This window comes from Cydia fagiglandana, chromosome 24 (assembly GCF_963556715.1).
Source record: "Cydia fagiglandana chromosome 24, ilCydFagi1.1, whole genome shotgun sequence".
NCBI lineage: Eukaryota > Metazoa > Arthropoda > Insecta > Lepidoptera > Tortricidae > Cydia > Cydia fagiglandana.
The window spans coordinates 8,395,737-8,416,992 of record NC_085955.1 but is presented as its reverse complement, the minus strand read 5'-3'; the positions used below and the strand labels follow the sequence as shown (position 1 = coordinate 8,416,992).

Genomic DNA, 21,256 nt, shown 5'->3' with positions numbered 1-21,256 from the left:
TAATAGACATAAAATATTGCCATCATTAATATATAGCCATAACATTAGAAGAACATACAAATGTGACAAACGTTATGACAGCAGATCCTCACAATCTGTCCTTCTATTCTAGGGAAACCCCCAGGATCAAAGCCAAAAAGAGACGTGGCAGGATACTGCGATGTAAAGGACAAAGAAGACGGCTCTAAATCCTACGTTTGCACTATCTGCGACCGCGAATACAAGCATTGGAACAACTGGCTGCAGCACCATAACCATGTCCATCTCAAACTTAAAAAGAAGACGCATCCCTGCGTCCTTTGCCACGAGGAACTGATACCCAGGCACCGCTGGAGTCATATGGAACAACAGCACGGTTGGAAAGCGCCAACATGCGACGCTTGCGGCAAAAAATTCTCATATCCACACCAAGTTCTTAAACACCACAAGCATTACCATATGGGGGAAAAGAACCACACGTGCGAGGAATGCGGCCAAGCGTTCTCCGATACCAAAAACTTAAAACAGCACATGTTCAAGCATTCTGATGTTAGAGATTTTAAATGCCAATATTGCTCGAAGGCGTTCAAAACGCCCAAGTATCTGCGGTTGCATGTAAAAATACACTTGAATGACAAGAGATGCGTGTGCCCTGTGTGTCAGGAGGCGTTTGTGCAGACGGCAAGTCTTAAATACCATATGTCGAAGCGGCATCCTGATTATATTCGGTAATCAGTTAACGCATTCAGTGCCGAAAACCCGACTATCGGGTATTTTATGATTTCGTTCACAGGCCGGACGACCCGATAATCGGGATCGTGGTACTGCTTTATATGACGAAATTGCTGTAGCCTGGCGCGGACGTCGTTTGGCTGGGTGGCAATGAACGTGTTAAGAACATTCAAGCCTGGAAGCGTATTGTCAAGGAGATGGAGAAGTGAAGGCTATTTTTGACTGTCATAAGTTAGAGCGATTATATCAGTATGTGTAGATGGCTGACAAAAATGTGCCCGTTCTTTTAGACTATCAAAATGTCGTTGGTTTCTCGAACTAAAATCGACGGGCCGGCTTTTAGAGTACTACTTACTATTGATAGGAATAAACGAACTTACCTGAAGTGAAGTTCAATCCTGATTATTATGATGTATTAAGTCCTAGAAAATTATCTGTGTATTTCATCCCCGCTGCTAAATTACGCGAATTCAGAGAAAAATCACATGTCAACATGATATTTAGTTTAGTTAGAGCATTCATACACTAAATAGGAAGTAACCATGGATTAATTTCAATATGTAACTCTTTAGGTACTTGTACCTGGTTTCATTTTAGGTTAACACTTGACTCAGAGGGTTGGCAAAGCAGTTAGTTATGCGGTGGTTTTCTTGTAAAGGATAGTTTATTTTTAGACCAAAAGTAATTTTGAGTATTTGCACTTCACTACTTACTAAAACTGAAATCAAGCCTTCAACCAGTCAGTCAGCCATTGATTTAATGACTTTCTTCCCAACACTTTTATTAAACGGTAGGGGAGAGCCGTCCCAAAAGAAATCGCTACAATGTTCTGATTTTGACATCGTAGTAAAGTTAGAGTTGCTATCTTAGATGTATATAAAATTTAATATTACCTATGGCCACTTGCACCATCCCACTAACCCGGGGTTAACTGGTTAAACCTGGACTCTGGAGTTACCATGGTTACCAGTACAATTTGACACTGGGTTAACGGTTTAACCGATTAACCCCGGGGGTTAGTGGGATGGTGCAAATGGCGCTTAGTAATTTAGGGGACCAAGTCCCCTTTAGGATCAAGTCCATTTTAATTGTAGATATTGTTAAGTAGGGGAGAGCGGGCTTCAACGTGCCGGAGGTAAGTTGATCCGATGGGAATAGGAAGTAAACCATGGAGCGATTCGTATGATGTTTGTCGCGAAAAGTCAGCCGTTTTCGTTGCTTCCATTATAGTAGAATAGTAGTTATGGAAAATAAATCAAAAACGAGGGCACAACGAACCCCACGGATAATCACATTTTTGCTTTGGATTTTTTTTACTATCTGTTGATAGTACACAACAAATTATCATATATTTCGACGAACTGCAAAATACTCTTTTAGCGTGTGTGAACTGAGTTTTAAATATTTGACGGATAAGTTATAAATTTTAGCAACGGAACAACCCGCCCCATAGCGGGGTTAGTTGTTCCGTTCCGACCTATCACATAAAAAAAATTCTGGTAAAAAAACTGTTTAACGATGCACAAAATAGTATCGCTACTCAGAAACGCAAATAATCATTATTTAATATAGCGCAACCCACATACCTTATTCACAATGTTTTCATAGATCAAATTTGTATTTTATGAAAATCGGCACGTTTAACCCCGCTCTCCCCTACGTCATTTGTTTTAAGCGAATATATCAACTCGTGGAATTGGTAACAATGTTTTAGTTAAGAATAGATTTGTACTTTACCAGTTAAGTATGTACGTTCAAAATAGAGTTGCGTAGCAAAAATGTGCTTTCAAATGTCTTTTGTTTAATTTAATTTTACCTCCCTAATTGGATCTAAATACACGGTGTAACATGAGGAAACCGAATAATTTTAACCACGCATTTCTGAGGTCAAAAGAGGAAAAAATGTAATATGAGTTTAGGTCAATTTCGCCAAAAAAAAATGTTATTGGAAAACTTGTTACTTAAAACTGATTTTTACTCTTTTTTTTTTCGTAGAACCTTCTTTTTGCAAAGTGTTACTTGTCACTTTTTGACATCTATCAATAAGGATATTTAGACTACGTCCCATAGCAGCAACATTACCATCAAAAAGGCCTTTTATATTATGTAACAAAAAAAAACTTGTTTATTTTTAAATTAATATTATCTCTGAAACTAGTCGTTTTTTAAAAAAAGTTTATAGGACATTTTTGTCTCTAAATATGATCAGGAATACGCTGTTAAAATTATTCGGTTTACTCATGTTACACCGTGTAGATTCCAAAAAATCTCTGCTGTAATTTCAACATACGATTACAGAAGTTTAGCATAAATACAACAAATACAAATACAACAAATACAAATACAATAAACCTTCAGATTTGACATTTGTGTAACCATTTCGGTTTGTCTACTTGTCTCTTGCATACTAAGTTGATAGAGAAGCAGCAGATAATTGAATTATGAATAGAAATACCGACCTTTGCTTGCATCCCAATTCTAATGTAAATTTTCTTTACAATTGCAAGTGCAAGGTAGAGTGAGCATAAATACCTAAAATAATGGGTCATTTTGCGCCCTAAGACTACTCGTAGCAAATCTACTATTATTTCAATTATACTAAAATTAGAACCTTCATCCTTAGGAGTGTACTTTAAAATTGACAGTACTTTAGACTTGAAAGATAAGTTTTTAAAAAGATTAGCTTAACCTTATTGAACAGAATATTTAATTCTGTTTGATTTAAGTACCTGTATCAAACAAATCCTTATTACCTCCTTGGTATCAAAAGTTCCTGTTCTGTTTACCATACCTAATATTTTGCCATTTCAAGAACATTATTTCGGGAGATATAATATAAACCTTACAAAGTTAAAGTAAAGTATACTCCAGTGTTCGCCATAACTTAGCTACTTTAGCATTATTTGCGGGACAATAACTTACGACATTTTTGTCGTTTGAAGTGTTATTACTTTTAATTAGTGAGTGTGTTTTAATAAATAAAGCGCATAAACACACTGTTCGGACGCTGCACCAAACAACACTTATGGCATAACAGAGCTCCTCACAAATTGTTAATTCTTTTTTAGGGTTTGCCAGCGAGTACGCAAAATTCTGCACCGTGACCGTGACTGAAGAAGATGAATTATTAGGCTTCAAGTGCAATGTTTGCGACAAGATATTCAAGAAAAAGACGCTTTTCCGCCAGCACTTCCTAAAAGTGCATCTAAAGTTAACGAAGAAGACGAGGCCTTGTGCCGTATGCAAAGTGCAGGTGTCTCCATATTTGAAGTACAAGCACATGGAAGAGGCCCACGGTTGGAAGGCCCTTACATGCGGCGTGTGCGGAAAAAAATTCCCCTTCGAGAACCGACTCCAATGGCATCAAAGAGTTTATCATATGGGCGAAAAGGATTATGCATGCAAATATTGCGACATGGCTTTCGGTACTCGGCAGAGCCTCCTTAGACATTCTGCTAAACATTCCAATGTAAGGCCCTATACATGCGAGTACTGTTTTAAGACGTACAAAACTGCGAAGGCTCTCAATGCTCACACGAAGAATCATTCGGATGAGGCAAGATATACTTGCGGAATATGCGCTGATACGTTTGTGACGAATGGTATATTGAAGTACCACATGCAGCAAGTTCATCAATGCCTATAATGATTCCCTATATTGAATCACAATAGTGATAGTTTATGGGTAATTGACAGGAAAAAATGTGTCGCTTTAAATACCTACATTTTACAAAAGCTCAATTGTCATAGCTACTAATCGTTTGTTATCTACTCTTTTGATGTTTTGATGAATGCTTTTTGCTGTTTATTATGTAACTAAAGTATCATCACCGTAATTGATTCTTCATTTTAATTATGAAACATTCTGTATGAAATATTTACTATTTACTTAGGGTCGGTTGCACCAAACTGTTCGTATCGTTAAAGAATTCGCTAAATTTTTATGTATGGAAAATTCCATAGTAACGCGCAGGGGCGCGCCGGCGGACGTTGATCAGTCTGTCAAATGTGGTTGGTGCAACTGGCCCTTATTCTGTATTTTTGTGTTAACTACAATAAAATGTCTTGACTGTAATGGTTTGTTCATTTATGGGACACGTAACAAACACTTGCGGCCGTGGAGAGCATCTTAGGATTTTTACATTGAATGACCTAAACTAAAATTCACCAGTCACTGACAGGATCGAAAACATGTTCTTTTCTAGGAGAACTTAAGTATTAGCAAAGACATATGTAACTTCGTATAAGATGAATAAAGTCTAAGAAAAAAACGTGCCTCGGAAATCAAGAAAAAGTCATTCTTGGATAGATGGCGCACACACCTTTAGCCTATTCTCGGCTAGATTGCGTGACGACACCGTTTCATATTTTACAATTTTAACACATAGATATCAGTGAATGAACATGGGTCAAAATGATATTTAAATAATAAAATCATTTATCCATATATTTTATTTAATTTTATACGTGCTTATTTTGAGTTATAGTCGTGTGTCGATAGATGGCTGTACATTTACAGTGACTACAACATTAACTACAACAGGACCCCTCTATATTATCTATTCTTTTTGGTATTAGTCTACCGTTTAGAATATTTAGACGATGCGGTGGGCATTGGCAAGAAGTTAGTATGGTCAGCTACGGACTGGCTAAAAGCTTGATTCCCGGTGTACTTCTTCTCGACGGTGAACTTTATCATTGGATGCAACATAGAATAGCCAAGTGGCAGGCCTGCGTCCTTGTCAGATCAAACATCACATGTCGCCAGCACCGTATTTGCTTGTATGGACAATTCCCTACTGCCATCCGGACAATTTTATAATGCTCAAAAGCTAATATAAAATATATTGACTACATGACTACCACTGTTGCCACAGAAAACCCATTGCCACACCCTTAACCAAACTTTATTATGTAACTAAAATATCTTCACCGTAATTGTTTGTTCATTTATAATTTAAGAAACATTCTGTATAAAATACTTTTACTTTGTACTTTAATGTTAACTACAATAAATCGTCTTGACTGTAATGGTTTGTTCATTTATGAGACATAAAACAAGCCCTTATTTCGACCGTTGAGACCATTTTCGGTTTTTTTAACATAGCATAGAGTCTGGCTACTGAAATTTTACCTAAATTATTGGCGGGAAATTCAAAAAATCTTGGGCTGGTCACACTTTGTGTAGTAGGAATTATAGTTTTGATACTAGACAATATCTTTGATATTCTGTGCACAAATAAGGTACCTAAGGAAATAAGCTAAATAAACGTTTAAGTGCACTTAAAGTCAGCTCACATAATTTCTACCACTATTTAAAGTACAGTCAACGACAAACACACATGTTTACGTTCCAATATTTAGATTTTATAGATATTTTTCAGAACTTTTAATTTATCCGTTTCTTTATACACTTGTCCTATTTATGAGATTCAGGCATTAATAAATTCACGTACTTAATCAAAGTAATCGGCAAATGTTAGAACTAGTACTTAAAGTATCAAAATATTTATAGAGCACCAACCTCGTATTTTGTTTACATTTGGTTAGAAGTTGTAAACATTGCACTTTTTCATTATACAACGCTACACGTCGACTTCGCACATTGTCGTAATTATTTACGAGCTTAAATAATAGTTTGTGAACCTCACTCAGCATATAAATTATTAATATTATTTAAAATAAACCCCATAAAAACCGCAAACAATTTGAATGAATGACATAAATCGACAACTGACTTTTAGCTTTTTTTCAAATCATAGACAATTGGTGATACAACAACGAAATATCTGTCAACAATTTTTGGCTAGCCAGACTCTATAGACATAAAATTCACCAAGAACACAGTCTCAAAAAATGTTCTTACCAGAACTTTAGTATCGGTCTACCGATTAACTGGTGCGGTTGGGAATTGGGAACAAGTTTCTATGGCTATGGACTGTCTGGAAGTTTTAATGGAACGTATTATGTTAAGCAAGTGAAATGTAATATATAAAACTGATCATACCCCTAATAATTGGCAGGCACCCTTTGCGCCGAATGCACAGATTATGAATGCCGATACGTGTGTGTATAGGTACTTTTTCGCTTAAGGGGCCCACAGATTACTAGTTCGCCGGACGATATCAGCCTGTCAGTTGGTCGGAGTTATCAAATTTTGCGTTTAACTGACAGGCTGATATCGTCCGCCGAGCTGGTAATCAATGGACCCCTTTACGTTTAATTCTAAAACGACAAGAAAATGATTGCCCCGTTGCACTCCTTCTCAATAGACAAAAGAAGCTAACGCATAATTGCTGATTTCATATTGAATTCTTACACATTTTAATCAAAGGTGAATGCTATGAAAACATTCACTATGAATCTAGAGTCTAGATATAGTCTAGATTCTAGACTATATTTGCCAGGTTAGACTAAGCAAAACAGTAAAAGGTATTTTAATTTTCAATTGTATATCGTTAGCTGGCATATCATAGCAGTATAATTTTAAACAGAAATATACTCTCAGAGTTATCGAGGTAGTTAAAACGGCTGACTATTTTAAACGGTTTTACCATTTTAACGTCCAAATTTCGCGTGGCGCGCCATATCTTTTGTTCTTATCTGATTACGTAGCTTTACGCCCTCTCTTCACAGTGGATACAACACAGTTAAGAATAGTCAAGTAGCCGGTATCAAACATGCTCTATTACCAATCGATTAAAATCTTTCGTAAAATATTACTAATATTTATTTATAATATTAGTCACCATCCGGTACCACAAGAAAGCCACACCCTCAGATCATAGATCACAAGACACCAAAAGATAAGACTAGTCACTACATGTACTGAGTTTGTTACTAACTGATTTTAATTTTAATAAGTATTGTAGAGAACCCTGGATCCCAAGCAAGACGCCTCCCAATTCTCACAAACTCTTCATTTTTTTCTAGGGCGTACCAGCGAGTACCTAAAATACTGCACCAAAACGGGAGAAGGCGCATCGCGACTTTACACGTGCAAAATTTGCGACAAGAGTTACAAGAGGAAGATTATCCGGCAGCACATACTAGCCGTACATCTGAAGCTGAAAAAAAATACGCCATGCGTTTGTGTCATATGCAGAGTGCCTTTGACCCCATATACGAAGTTCAGACATATGGAAGAGGTACACGGGCAGAAGCCCCTGACGTGCGGAGCGTGCGGAAAAAAGTTCCCCTTCGAGAGTCGACTTAAAAAACATCAAAGGCTTTTTCATTTGCGTGAAAAGGATTTCAAATGCGAACATTGCGACATGGCATTCGGCACTCGGCAGGGTCTCACGATCCATTCCGCTAAGCATTCCGATGTCAGGCCCTTTACATGCGAGTACTGTTCGAAAACTTTTAAAGTTCAGAAGGTTCTTGGTAAACACATGAAGTTACATTTGAATGAAGCGAGGTATATTTGCAGAATATGCGGAAATGCGTTTATAACTGATGCGAAATTGAAGTACCACATGAAGCAAGCTCATCCAAATGCTGATTGTATTGAAATTGCACCTGTCAACGTACCTATCGAGTTTGAAAATGCTATAGCTAACAGTTAGTAGAAAGGAGGAAAATGGCTCCCTTTAAATATTCTTGGTTTTGTAGTGTAGGTTATTTTGATAATCTTGCTGTCAGAGCTGAGGAATTATCCATTATGTAACTATAATAAAGTATCTTCACTGTAATTGTTTGTTCATTTATTAATTTAGAAACATTATGTTTGAAATACATCATCATCATCATCATCATCATCTCAGCCATAAGACGTCCACTGCTGAACATAGGCCTCCCCCTTGGACCTCCATTCGTACCGGTTGGAAGCCACCCGCATCCAGCGTCTTCCGGTGTTGAAATACATATTTCGTACTTATATACTTTTGTATGCTTTCGTGTTAATAAATTGTTTTGACTGAAATGAAGCTGTAATGGTTTGATTTATGAGACATGAAACAAGCAATTAAGTAAAAACATACATATAACCTAGTCTTAATCTCAAAACTCAGTTAACTGGCAATTTACATACGTACAACGAAAAATCTACTAGTCAAATGGCAGTAACAATGTACGGGTGCGCCATAGATATCGCAGCGCGTGGTGTGAAAACTTAACGTGGTCGGACTCTATCAGGAAATGGCAGAACTAATGAGTAAATTCTTTATGGATCATAGACAGACGCTATTAATAGCTCTCTAGGACCCTCTCTGAACGGGCTCCTATCTATGACTGGAAATCATATAGGGAAGCCCCAACGGAAACTAGCCCCTTCATTATTCTTCTCACCTCTTATCACGGCAATTTTGCGCCCATACCTACATATGGCTTATCGTAATCACTAAAGAGCTTGATACCTATATCCATAAGTTACCCAATGGGCCCCATAGGTCCTGGATCGTAAGAGATTGTAGCATCTTCCTGACCTCAGTACAAGGACGGACAATTGACTCGATGGAAATTCACTAATCTTGCTGGCCATTGCCGTAATAATTGGCAGGCACGCGGGCGCCCTCTGGGCAGTGAGTACATTCTATGAATGCCCATATCTCTGTGTATAGGTCCTTCTACTCTTACGTTTTATACTAAAACATCAAGAAATTGATTGCCTCGTGCCTCGTTGCACTTTGTTTGCACTCCTTCTCAATGGTTATTGGACACAACACGTTGTGTTGAGAATAGTCAAGTAACAGCTCGACGTTCTTATCAGATCAAGCATCACATCACACATTGTAAGAGACGATTCTCCAATGTCACCCGCTCTAAATCTTCTATAAAATATTGGCCACGACTTTTGCTACAACCTCATAGTACAGTCATTATATCCAAAAAACCGACCCTACCCGTGATTAATTAGTTCTTGGATTTTTTTTTCGTAGGTCCCTCGGGGGGGTCACTGGGAGTGTAAATTCAAAAAGTAGGCTTAATCAGGCTCCTGCGTATATTCGAAAAATGGTTTATTTCCAAAGAAACGGTTTTTCTTCAATAACTCGGCCATTTTTGATTTTACAGTAAAACCGTAAGGACAAAAACTGTAGGAAATTTGATTCTCTACAAGTTAGTCCAGTCATTATATCCAAAAAACCGAACTTTCCCATGAATAATCAGTTCTTGGATGTTTTTTTCGTACGTCCCTCGGGGGAATCACTGGGAGTGTAAATTCAAAAAGTAGACTGAATCAGGGTCCTGTGTATATTCGAAAAACGGTTTTTCTTGAATAACTCGGTCATTTTTGATTTTACAGTAAAACCGTGAGGACAAAAATTGTTCAGAATTTGATTCTCTACAACTTCGTTTCCCTTCATTTATGCCGTAAAGCGTGGAACATAGGAGATAATGATAATATTTTGAATTTGTCGCATTTTTTAGGTTTAATTTCTAAAATATCGATTTTGGGGGAAAGAAGGTAGGAACCAAAATTGTTCAGAATTTGATTCTCTACAAGTTTAGTTCTCTTCATTTATGTCGTAAAGTTGAAAATAAACGGGATGTTGAAAATATTTTGAATTTGTCGCTTTTTTCAAATTTTATTTCCAAACTATCGATCCTAGAAGAAAAATTGTGAGGACCCAACTTGTAGAGAATCAAATTTTCTACAATTTTTGTCCTCGCGGTTTTACTGTAAAATCAAAAATGACCGAGTTATTCAAGAAAAACCGTTTTTGGAATATACACAGGACCCTGATTCAGTCTACTCTTTGAATTTACACTCCCAGTGATTCCCCCGAGGGACGTACAAAAAAAAATCCAAGAACTGATTATTCACGGGAAGGGTCGGTTTTTTTTATATAATGACTGGACTAACTTGTAGAGAATCAAATTTCCTACAGTTTTTGTCCTCACGGTTTTACTTTAAAATCAAAAATGGCCGAGTTATTGAAGAAAAACCGTTTTTTGGAAAAAAACCATTTTTTGAATATACGCAGGAGCCTGATTAAGCCTACTTTTTGAATTTACACTCCCAGTGACCCCCCCGAGGGACCTACGAAAAAAAAATCCAAGAACTAATTATTCACGGGTCAAAATCTATAATGACTGTACTATCAGTTTATAAATCATAAGACGGCAGAGCAAAATACATTATACTCAGTATGCTATTAACTGATTTGTATTTTAATACTACTTATTACAGCTCAGATCCCAAACAAGACGCCTCACAAATTCTTAATTCTTTTCTAGGGCGCATCGGCGAGTATTTAAAATACTGCACCAAAACCGGAGAAGGAGAATCACAAGTTTACACGTGCAAAGTTTGCAATAAGAACTACAAGAAAGAGACAATACGGCAACACGTGGTACATGTGCATCTGAAGCTTAAAAAGGCATGCGCTTGTGTGATTTGCAAAGTTCCTTTGGCCGAATATTCGAGGTACAAGCACATGGAAGAGGTCCACGGGTGGAAGCCCAGACATACATGCGGAGCGTGCGGAAAAAAATTCCCTTACGAGAACCGACTTAAAAAGCATCAAAGGGTTGATCACTTGGGTGAAAGGGATTTTAAATGCGAACATTGCGACTTGACATTCGCCACTCGGCAAAGGCTCACGAGACATTCTGCTAAGCATTCGAATGTTAGGCCCTTTACATGCGATTACTGCTCGAAAAGTTATAAAACTAAAAAGACTCTTCATAGCCATATGAAGATACATCTGAATGAAGCGAGATATATTTGTGGAATATGCGGAAATGCGTTTATAACTAATGGTAGATTAAAGTACCATATGAAGCAAGCACATCCAAATGCTGATAATGAAAGGTCATACAATGAATCACAAAAGATTGTTAATTGAAGGGACGAGAAAATGTGTCGCTTTGAATACCCTGTAGGCCTGTAGGCCTAGCACAGCAGTGGCGCGACAGTATCGCGACCCTCTAGGGTTTGTAATCTAGGCTCTCTTCATGTTTTTGCTGTCTGAAAAATCTAAAAAGGTTTTCACTATATAACTAAAATAAAGGATTAAAACTCAAGAGAAAACATTTACCTTTCAGAGAAATCCTTTTAGAATTTTAGGAACAAATCTAAATGACGCTATCGGTCCGACCAGCGTCAATCCAAGATGGAAGCCTGCCAAGCCGAATGTGCGCATGCTTCTATAGAATAGTGTGTGCCGTTGCATCGTTCTTCACTGTAATTGTTTGCTAATTTATGAAAATTATGAATTACTATGATGATAATATTATGAAATAAACTGTATGATTGATGATAGTGTACTTTAGAGTTAACTATAATAATAAATGGTCTTGGCTGTAATGGTTTGTTCATTTATGAGACATGAGACAAGAACTTGTGTTGAGAAAACAACTGTCGAGCACTAGATATGAAAGATACGAGATAAATCCAAGTTAAGAAAGATAATATTTCTTCACATTCTTTACGATGAACATTGAACATCTTCCGCAGATTTCGGTACGGTACGGAAATTATTTTTATTATCAACATCAGATAGCAGATGTCTTATACTATCTTAAATCTTTACTCCTTGAAAATCCTGAACTGCAGTGATCACTGCGTCATCATCTTCAATTTTATAGCCCCTTAGACGTTCTCTTATCTAAACTAAGAAAATAATTGGAAATAGCCAAAAGCACAGTCTAGTGACATGTAGGATGTTGTGTCAGTTCAAAGCCAGCATCTTGGTTGGCACAACGTATTTTCCTAACCGCAAGAAAACATGAAACTTGGCACGCATAGCTTATGTAAGTTAGAAGAAGTCTCAGTAATAGGGTCCCGTTTTACCCTTTGGGTACGGAACCCTAAAAACGGTTAAATTTACAAGAAAACTGACGACGAACAAAATATTCTTAGCAACATTTTCTACAATATTTGTCTTTGAAGTATGTTGCTAAGATTTTAATATTATATATTAGAGAGCCGTGGATCCAAAAGTAGCCTCCTCACAAATTCTTAATTCTTTTCTAGTGCCCACCAGCGAGTATTTAAAATACTGCACCAAAATAGGAGAAGGCACGGCAATTATACACGTGCAAAGTTTGCGATAAGAATTACAAGAAAAGCACAATTCTAGAAGTGCATCTGAAGAAAAAGACACATCCTTGTGTCATATGCAGCGAGCCTCTGCTTCCTTACCTAAGGCCCAGGCATATGGAGGAGGTCCACGACTGGAAGCCTCGTTTTATTTGCAGAGCCTACGGCAAAAATTTCTCCTTCAATCACCAACTTCAAAAGCATCAAAAAGTCTTTCACATGGGCGAAAAGAACTTTAAATGCGTACAGTGCGGCATGGCATACGCTATTCGATAAGCTCTCACAAAGCATTCGGCTAAGCATTCCGATGATAGGCCCTTTACATGCGAGTACTGTCAAAAAATGTACAAGACTAGAAAAAAATTCGAAACCCATTTGAAGACACATTTGGATGAGCTAGATATATTTGCGGAATATGTGAAAATGCTTTTTTACAGAATGGTAGTTTGAAATATCATGTGAAGGAAAAACATCCATATGCTAATAAAGATTGATCTCTATGTTGACTCGGAAGAGAAAGAATAGGTACCAATACACACAAAGTATTTTTTAATTGACTTAGATATAATAAATACATTTAATCATACATGTATGCTGACAAAAGGGTGTACTCCCGGTACTGGTTTTCTACACAAAATCAGTTCCGGTTCCCGCTTTACTATTCAGTCCCGGGAGCATTCCTTTCGTCAAACCTAAATAAATTCTTGCTTTTAGGTAAGGTTAGATGGAGTAAGAGAAACATTGAGCAAGAGAAACACTTACATAGAGAATCAGGTTTCCATACTGTTTCTCTTCATCATACTCTTGTCCACTGCTGGACATAGGCCTCTCTCTCTCTCTGGACTGTTTATCTTGCCCCGAGCAAAATAAACTCTGTTTCTCTTACTCGTGACCTTATAATTGTAATAAATTGTCTTGACTGTTACTTGTTGTGTTCATTTACGAAACTGTAATCAAATACTTGAGAAATAAGCTGCCCGAGAAAACGTATTCCTTCATTGAATTAAAACCTTACACCATTTAAACCATTACCAAAGCAACCTCACGAAAATAACATCCTCACGAAATATTACTTCTTTTCTAGGGAAGATCGTAAGAAGTGAATACTTAAAGTTCTGCACCATAACGGAAGAAGACGAAGAACAGACATTCACGTGCAACACCTGTGGCGGGCCGTACAAGAAATGGAGCTCCTTCTTACAACACTACCAACACATACATCTCAAGCTAAGAAAGAAAACATTCCCTTGTGTCATCTGCAAAGAACAGCTTATACCTTGGCACAGAGCGAAGCATATGGAAGAGATGCATGGCTGGAAAGCCCCAACCTGCGGAGCGTGTGGCAGAAAATTCGCTTACCCACACGAATTGGTAACACATCAAAAGGCTTACCATATGGGTGAAAAAAATTACAAATGCGACAAGTGTGACATGTCCTTCGCTAGATTGGAAAGCTTGAAACGCCATTATCTTAGACATTCTAATGTTAGAGATTTTAAATGTGAGTTCTGCCCGAAAGCTTTCAAGTGCGCAAAGTATTTGCAGGTTCATATGAAGATACATTTGAATGACAAGAGATACGTTTGTAAAGTTTGTGAAGAGGCGTTCGTTCAGTCGGGCAACTTGAAATATCATATGAATAAAAGACATCCTAATGTTCCTCTGTAGGATCTATGTCCTATTAACTGACGGATTCTATTATTCGATAACGACCTATTAGGTCTTAAAGTCCTAATATACATATACCTATATATAGATACGTCTATTTCTAGAATAATATAGTATTTCTGTTACAATTTGTTTTTCTCTTAGGGTCAGTTGCAACAAACAATCTGTCACCGTTAAAAGGTTTCCCCTAAATTTTGTAGTATGAGAAGTTTCATAGTTCATGGCTGATTAACGTTGAGTGTGGTTGGTGCAACCGGACCTTATTTCTCTTAAGGTTTTAGGTTAAGGTATTGATGTGCCGCCGGAACGTTTCTAAAATTGCGAAATGTCCACTTGGAGAAATATTAGTATCCAGTGAATATATTTATATAGAAACCGAAATTTTCAATATCCTACATGAAAGTTTTCATTGTTACCTGTAAAATTTTCCTGAAATATCCGAGAACTTTTCGGAAATTCTCCGAAACTTGCACATCTTTAGGTTAAAATTTACAATTTAAGAAACCTAACCTAGTTATAACAGTTATCATTACATTTAAGAGAAAAGGCACCCCTTACCCTTCCTCCTTTTCCCTTGGATTCGAGTATATCCAGAGAGGAAAACTGGGACTACGTTTATATGAAAAAACGGTCGTCTTTTATGTAATACAGTAAAATTATACATTTTGCGTTTGCGTCAAATCCGGTAGTTCTGATTTTTTGCAGGCTTGTTTATGATGTTGGCCCAATGAATAATCCAAGTTTGTGACCTCGAGCGCCGAACGCAACTTTGTCAAAAATTGAATAAACCGCAATTTTTTTTAGATTTGGGCGATTATAACCCTAAAGTACTAGTTTTTGATAGTAACTTCCCAGGGTGCTTTTAAAGTAGATTAAATTTGCTACAATAAGACACTAGAATTGTCTCTGTACATCTAATATTTTCCGAAATAAAGCCTTTCAAAATTTTATAATTTTACATCAGTTCTTAGCTATAATATAAGGGTTAGGTAGGTAATTTATATGGAATTCATCACCGGCGCGTTCTACAAAATATTTATTTTCCATAAAAAAATGTATGAGTGCCTATTTTGAAAAAATATTAAAAAATATAAAAATTTAAATATAAAATTTTGATAGGCTTTATCTCGGAAAATATTAGATGTACAGAGACAATTCTAGTGTCTTATTGTAGCAAATTTAGTCTACTTTAAAAACGCCCTAGGAAGTTACTACCAAAAACTAGTACTTTAGGGTTATAATCGCCCAAATCTAAAAAAAATTGCGGTTTATTCGATTTTTGACAAAGTTGCGTTCGGCGCTCGAAGTCACAAACTTGGATTATTCATTGGGCTAACATCATAAACAAGTCTGCATAAAATCAGAACTACCGGATTTGACGCAAAAGAGCCAGGTTACAAAATTCGACAAATTTACTGGATTAATGGTCCTAAGTTACTTTTAGTTTGATTCTATGAGTAGGAATAGAAATTTAATGTTAATTCTCAATTTCAACATGAATACATACATTAGTGAATTGATTCTTGTTTCATTTACACTATAAACCATCTCCTAATTAACTTATAATTTGAAATAAAACTGAAGATTTTAATAATATAACTTCAAGTGGGATTCGAACCCATTACTTAAGCGCGAGGTTGTTGTATGCGATAAACGCAGCGTTGAACGCATGCGTCAAAAGAATGTAGAAAAAATGTCAATGCGCTTACCGGTTACCGGTGCGTTTACCACGGAAAACAATGTAGCGATTGTAGTGTCATTAGTACGGCTACCACCAGTTTTGACATTGACAGATACTCTCGCGTCTACGTAAATTACTTTCTATACATCTCGCTTGCACCAATAGGCGAGTACGAGCGAGATGCATAGAAAGTAAGTTACTTAGACGCGAGCGTATCTGTCAATGTCAAAACTGATGGTAGTGGTTTAGATTATCCGATGTAAAATGGGTGTGCGGCAAAAGCATTGCGTTTAACGCTCCGTGTATCACAAAGCAACCGCGCGCTTAAACCATCTCCTAATTAACTTATAATTTAAATAAAATAAATAAAAAGTCATTTATTGTCGCAACAAAACTTACAGCAACAAATCGAACAAAGAGAAAACAAAAAAAGGTTACAGGTTACATAATAATTTGAAATAAGGCTGAAAATTTTAAAAATATCACTTAGAGCGGGATTCGAACCGATTACTGGGTAATTTTGAAAAAACGGCATACAAAAAGATTCCGATCACATTTGTGGAAATTGGCGTTATTCATAAAACGTTTGTCAAAACTAACCGTTGATAATCGTTTGTCCCTATCAATCATTTTAATATGACTGTTTTTTAGAAAGAGAAAAAAAATCTGAGGTTGCTAAATTTTAATAATAAGTGGATAAACATTGATCACTTTTTTCAAGGCACTAACAGCAACACACTTGACCCTTAATAAAATAGTGACATTAATAAAATAAGTGTGTGGCAAACTTCTAGAGATAGACTAGAGATGCAACGGATAGTTGTTTGGCCGGTATCCGGCCGCCGAATATTCGGCCGGCAAAACTATACCTACATTTCGTTTATTCAGGTGCGCATTCTGCAGGTTTGACCTGTTTCCTAGTGAACGTTCGCGCGGACACATTTCTAGGTTCGAAATGAGTGCGCGTGCAAGTCAGTGGTATGTTTAGATTGTTTTAAAATAATAAACAAGTACGATTATGACCGTGTCTGATTCTTAAATCCAATTTGTTTACTCCAAAATCAGACAATGTTACCATCCGGTATCCGGCCGGATAGTAGGTCACTATCCGGTATCCAGCCGCATATTCAAATAATGGCTGGATAGGCCGGATACCGGATAGTAACCGGATATCCGGTGCATCTCTAATAATGACATTAGGTTTCAATAGATGATCTAAGTATTCTAAGTGTGACAGGTATGTTATCCTGTCGTTTTATGAGGATTTGTTAAATAATAATAGCTTGGATAATAGTAAGTACCTATCGGATAAGTCTGTTCAAATAACTCTATGTTATAAAGTTAACACACACACACAGTTACACACACACAGTTAGTTAATGTTAGTTACTGTACATTAAATACAATAAAGAAGGGAGGATAATGGATTTCAATCTTTAGGTTTCACATTTTGTTATTTACTGTTTCAATGTGGAAAAATAACTAACGAAGATTTCATCACTATCGAGAAAATGCCTCAGAGTTATTGTTTTAGTTTTTTTAAGTGATATATGTTAGAGGTTCATTCCGTAATATCCAAACGCATGACATAAATATAGATTTTTTTAGAATGCTTCCTATAGACCCTGCAACTGTATGAATCAAGACAGAAGAACAAGCATACTAACACATCTTCAAATTCTTTTCTAGGGAGATTACGGAAGGAATCGAAGGACGAAACAGACAAATTAATATGTACCGTTACTCGAGAGGAAGACGGCTCGAAAACCTTCACTTGTCTCACGTGCAGCAACACTTTCAAGCAGCGCCAGTACTTCAGACTACACTACAAGCACGTACACCTAAAACAGCGCCCGAAGACCCGCCCCTGCACTATCTGCGGGGCCCAGCTGACCCCCCACAAACACGCCAGACACTTAGAACAGGTCCACGGCAAACCGGCCCCCTCTTGCGGGGCATGCGGCAAAAAATTCTCCTTCCCCTTCGAGGTCATCCGCCACCACAAAACCTTCCACATGGGGGAGAAACACTTCCAATGCGATAAATGCTCAATGACGTTCTCACACAAGAAAAATTTAAATCTCCATATAATGAAGCATGAGGATATAAAGAAGTTTAAATGCAAATTGTGTGGGAAAGCTTTCAAGTGGAGGAATAACTTAACAGAGCATGAAAAGACACACGTGAAGATTAAGAAACATGTTTGTACTGTGTGTGAGGCCGCGTTTGTGAAGCATAGAAGTTTGCAACACCACGTCAAACTGAGACATCCGGAGGCGATATAAGAGAATATAATAATAATATAATGGAATTCCTTGCCGGCATCTATATTTCCGTGTTCTTATAACCCGGCAACCTTCAAATCAAGAGTCAACAGGCACCTTCTGGACGAGCTCGCTCCATCGTAGGCCACGTCTACGCCTCGGCTAGTCTGTGGCCACGAGTAAGCCACATAATAAAAAAAATGAGAGCATTTCTTAGAGTTTAAGAATCTCAGACAACGCATTTTTAGAAGTTAGAGGTATATGCTCAAAGTTGTGCATGTTCTGAAATAGTCTAAATGTTCTAATAATGAGACTGGATTTGCAATTTTCTTTTGCAACAGACGATCAAATTGAAATAATTGCTAAAAGGAAGAGTAATCAGATAGGTATTCTTATGTTTAAACAAAGACAAACAAGCATTTTTTATTAACGATAGTATTATTGAATTGTATAACATTGTTACCTAAGCTTTAGAAATACTCGAAGGTCTACAAGAAGCAGAAAGTATTGTCGCAATCCTCAATATATTTGCATTTTTAAATATGAATTTAATTTAACACATTCACCGCTGAGCTACGGTCGTCGCAGATAACGTGGCTTTCCCGGTATGTAGCAAAAATGCTTCGTAGAGGCAAAACGACAACGTATCGTGATTAGCGCTGTATGGGTTAAGTACAAACCGATTCTATGCATTTTCATAAATTGTGCTCTTGTGGTTTTACCCTAGTCAGTCAAAATCACAAGTTTATAATTTTAAACTTTAGATGTAGATATATTGTAGTCCATTGTACTGTAATGAGTTTATAGTGCAATCTACAAAGTGTAAATTAAAAAAAAATGATACAAAAATGACATTACATTACGTAATAACATATGAAATAAGTAAATAAATAATCACCATTACATTTTGGATTAAATATAAACATTTTGCAAAATAGTAATAGTACTTAATTAATTTTAATATGTATTTAAGTTCAACAATTTATGGATTTTAATGAATAAATAGTTGACTCTAAATGGTTTCTAATTTTTTTACCGGATATATAAAAGACAGCACCCGATGTTTTTGATGATGAAATGATGACCTGTGCCTAAAAAATAATTTATATTCTAGCGACTCGTATACGTATAGTAATCATTTTTACGGAATATTTTTCGTATCGTGATAAAACCTGCATACTTCCGCGAAGAAATTCAAAGGTGTATGTGAAGTCCCCAACCCGCATTGGGCCAGCGTGGGGACTATAGCCCTAACCCTCTTATGCTTGAGAGGAGGCCTGTGCCCAGCAGTGGGACGTATATAGGCTAGTATATTATTATGACATTTATTTCGGTTTCTAAGATGGATCCATGATTGAACTGGAAACTTATTAAGCTCTCCCAAACATGTCGTTGTCATATGTAGTGTCCCTAGTGAGCAACGGCAGATCAGTAAGATCGTAAAATTATTATCTGTCTAAACATTATAAACATGCCCAAAATGTTGCTTGTTACAGTTAAAAAATTAATCGTTTAATCTGGGCAGCTAACTACTGAATCGAGCATTTAAATATCAAAAGGCATTTTATATATAGTGAAAGACTCGGACAAATATAGCAATTTAAAAAAAGTACACTATGTTTTACCAATTTTGACGAATATAAGGCGATAATCAGCGTTTTGAAGATTTTACAAGGTGTGAACGTTTATTATTTTTCGCTTTTTTTATATACACAAATCTCAATCATAAAGTCTAAGCAGATATTAATCCGCCTACTTCTTATACACTTACTACTTATACTTACTAATTATAGTAGATTTTATAAAATAGTGCAGTAGATTATATTATATTATATATATTAAATTAGCATGAGCACGAGAAAGTAGTTACAGACCGAATAATAATAAAGTAACACACTTTCTCTTCTTTTTAGGTAAAGCTCACATAGACGAGTTCGTCACAGAGGTCCCAGACTTGTCAACGGACAAACAGCACATGTGCAAAGCGTGTAAAGTCTCTTACAGACGCCTGTCGGACCTGCGCAACCACATATCGCGCACTCACTTGAAACAGAAGTTCATCAAATGCTCACTCTGCTCCGAAACCTTCATGTATCACACTCAAAGAAAAAACCACATGTATTCTGTACACGCAGTGGAGAAGCCAGAGAAATTCCTCTGCGGTCACTGTGGCAGGGAATTCAAAAGGAAAAATACTTTAGCGGAACACATGATGGATGTACATATAGAGAGGAACTGCTCGCATTGCGAGCTCAAGTTCGTTAGGAAAAAAATACTATTTCATTTAAACGAGGCACACGGCGTTCCTATGCCGACCTGCGGAATATGCGGATTAAGGTCTGTAAAAGAAAGCGCCTTGATCAGACATCAGCGGAACGTGCACCTGAATGAAAAAAATGTTGTGTGCAAAATTTGCAAGCGGCGATTTTTCACTCGATCTAACTTGCATGATCACATGATCACGCATAATCAGGAGAGGGTGTTCAAGTGTGACGTGTGTGCTAAGACGTTTGCCAGAAAGGAGTGTTACCGGACACATTATAGGATCCACACTGGGGAGAAGCCCTATAACTGCGAAGTGTGCGGTGCTGCTTTTGTGCAGAGAGCCGGACTTAGATTCCATGCGAAAAGCCATCACCGAGACAAGTGAATTTTAATTAAAAAGTATGATTCATATTTAAAGTAGGTAACTTGTATAATAGTCAACTCCTGTATTTTTAGTAGTGTATAACAATTGACTGATTATTTGATCTCAATGCGCTTTAATTGCATTTATTATTACATATATCAAATAAGGAAAATAATATTCTTACATACTGTATCCCTAGATGTCATAGTGATTATGGAGTACTTAGTATACAAGTACATGTAAGTAAAGATTAAAATAATAAAATTATTATAAAACTTGATGTTTTTTATACTGGTATTTTCGGTTCCCCACCGTTT

At 36.9% G+C, this 21,256-nt stretch overlaps 1 protein-coding gene across 8 annotated transcripts in view; it reads left to right on the top strand.

Annotated features, from left to right (window-relative positions):
• LOC134676378 (zinc finger protein 852-like) overlaps positions 1-21,256 on the top strand; it is a 74,510-nt gene that overhangs the window by 23,414 nt on the left and 29,840 nt on the right. The window contains exon 7 of one of the 8 annotated variants that reach the window (XM_063534749.1): positions 20,224-20,975. The exons of 6 other annotated variants lie outside the window; for them this stretch is intronic. In XM_063534749.1, the coding sequence (XP_063390819.1) occupies positions 20,224-20,960 (737 nt within the window). In that variant the 3' untranslated portion in view covers positions 20,961-20,975. Of the gene's footprint in view, positions 1-13,781; positions 15,886-20,223; positions 20,976-21,256 lie in introns of those variants that run through there. One more of the 8 variants, XM_063534750.1, reaches the window with a different exon arrangement.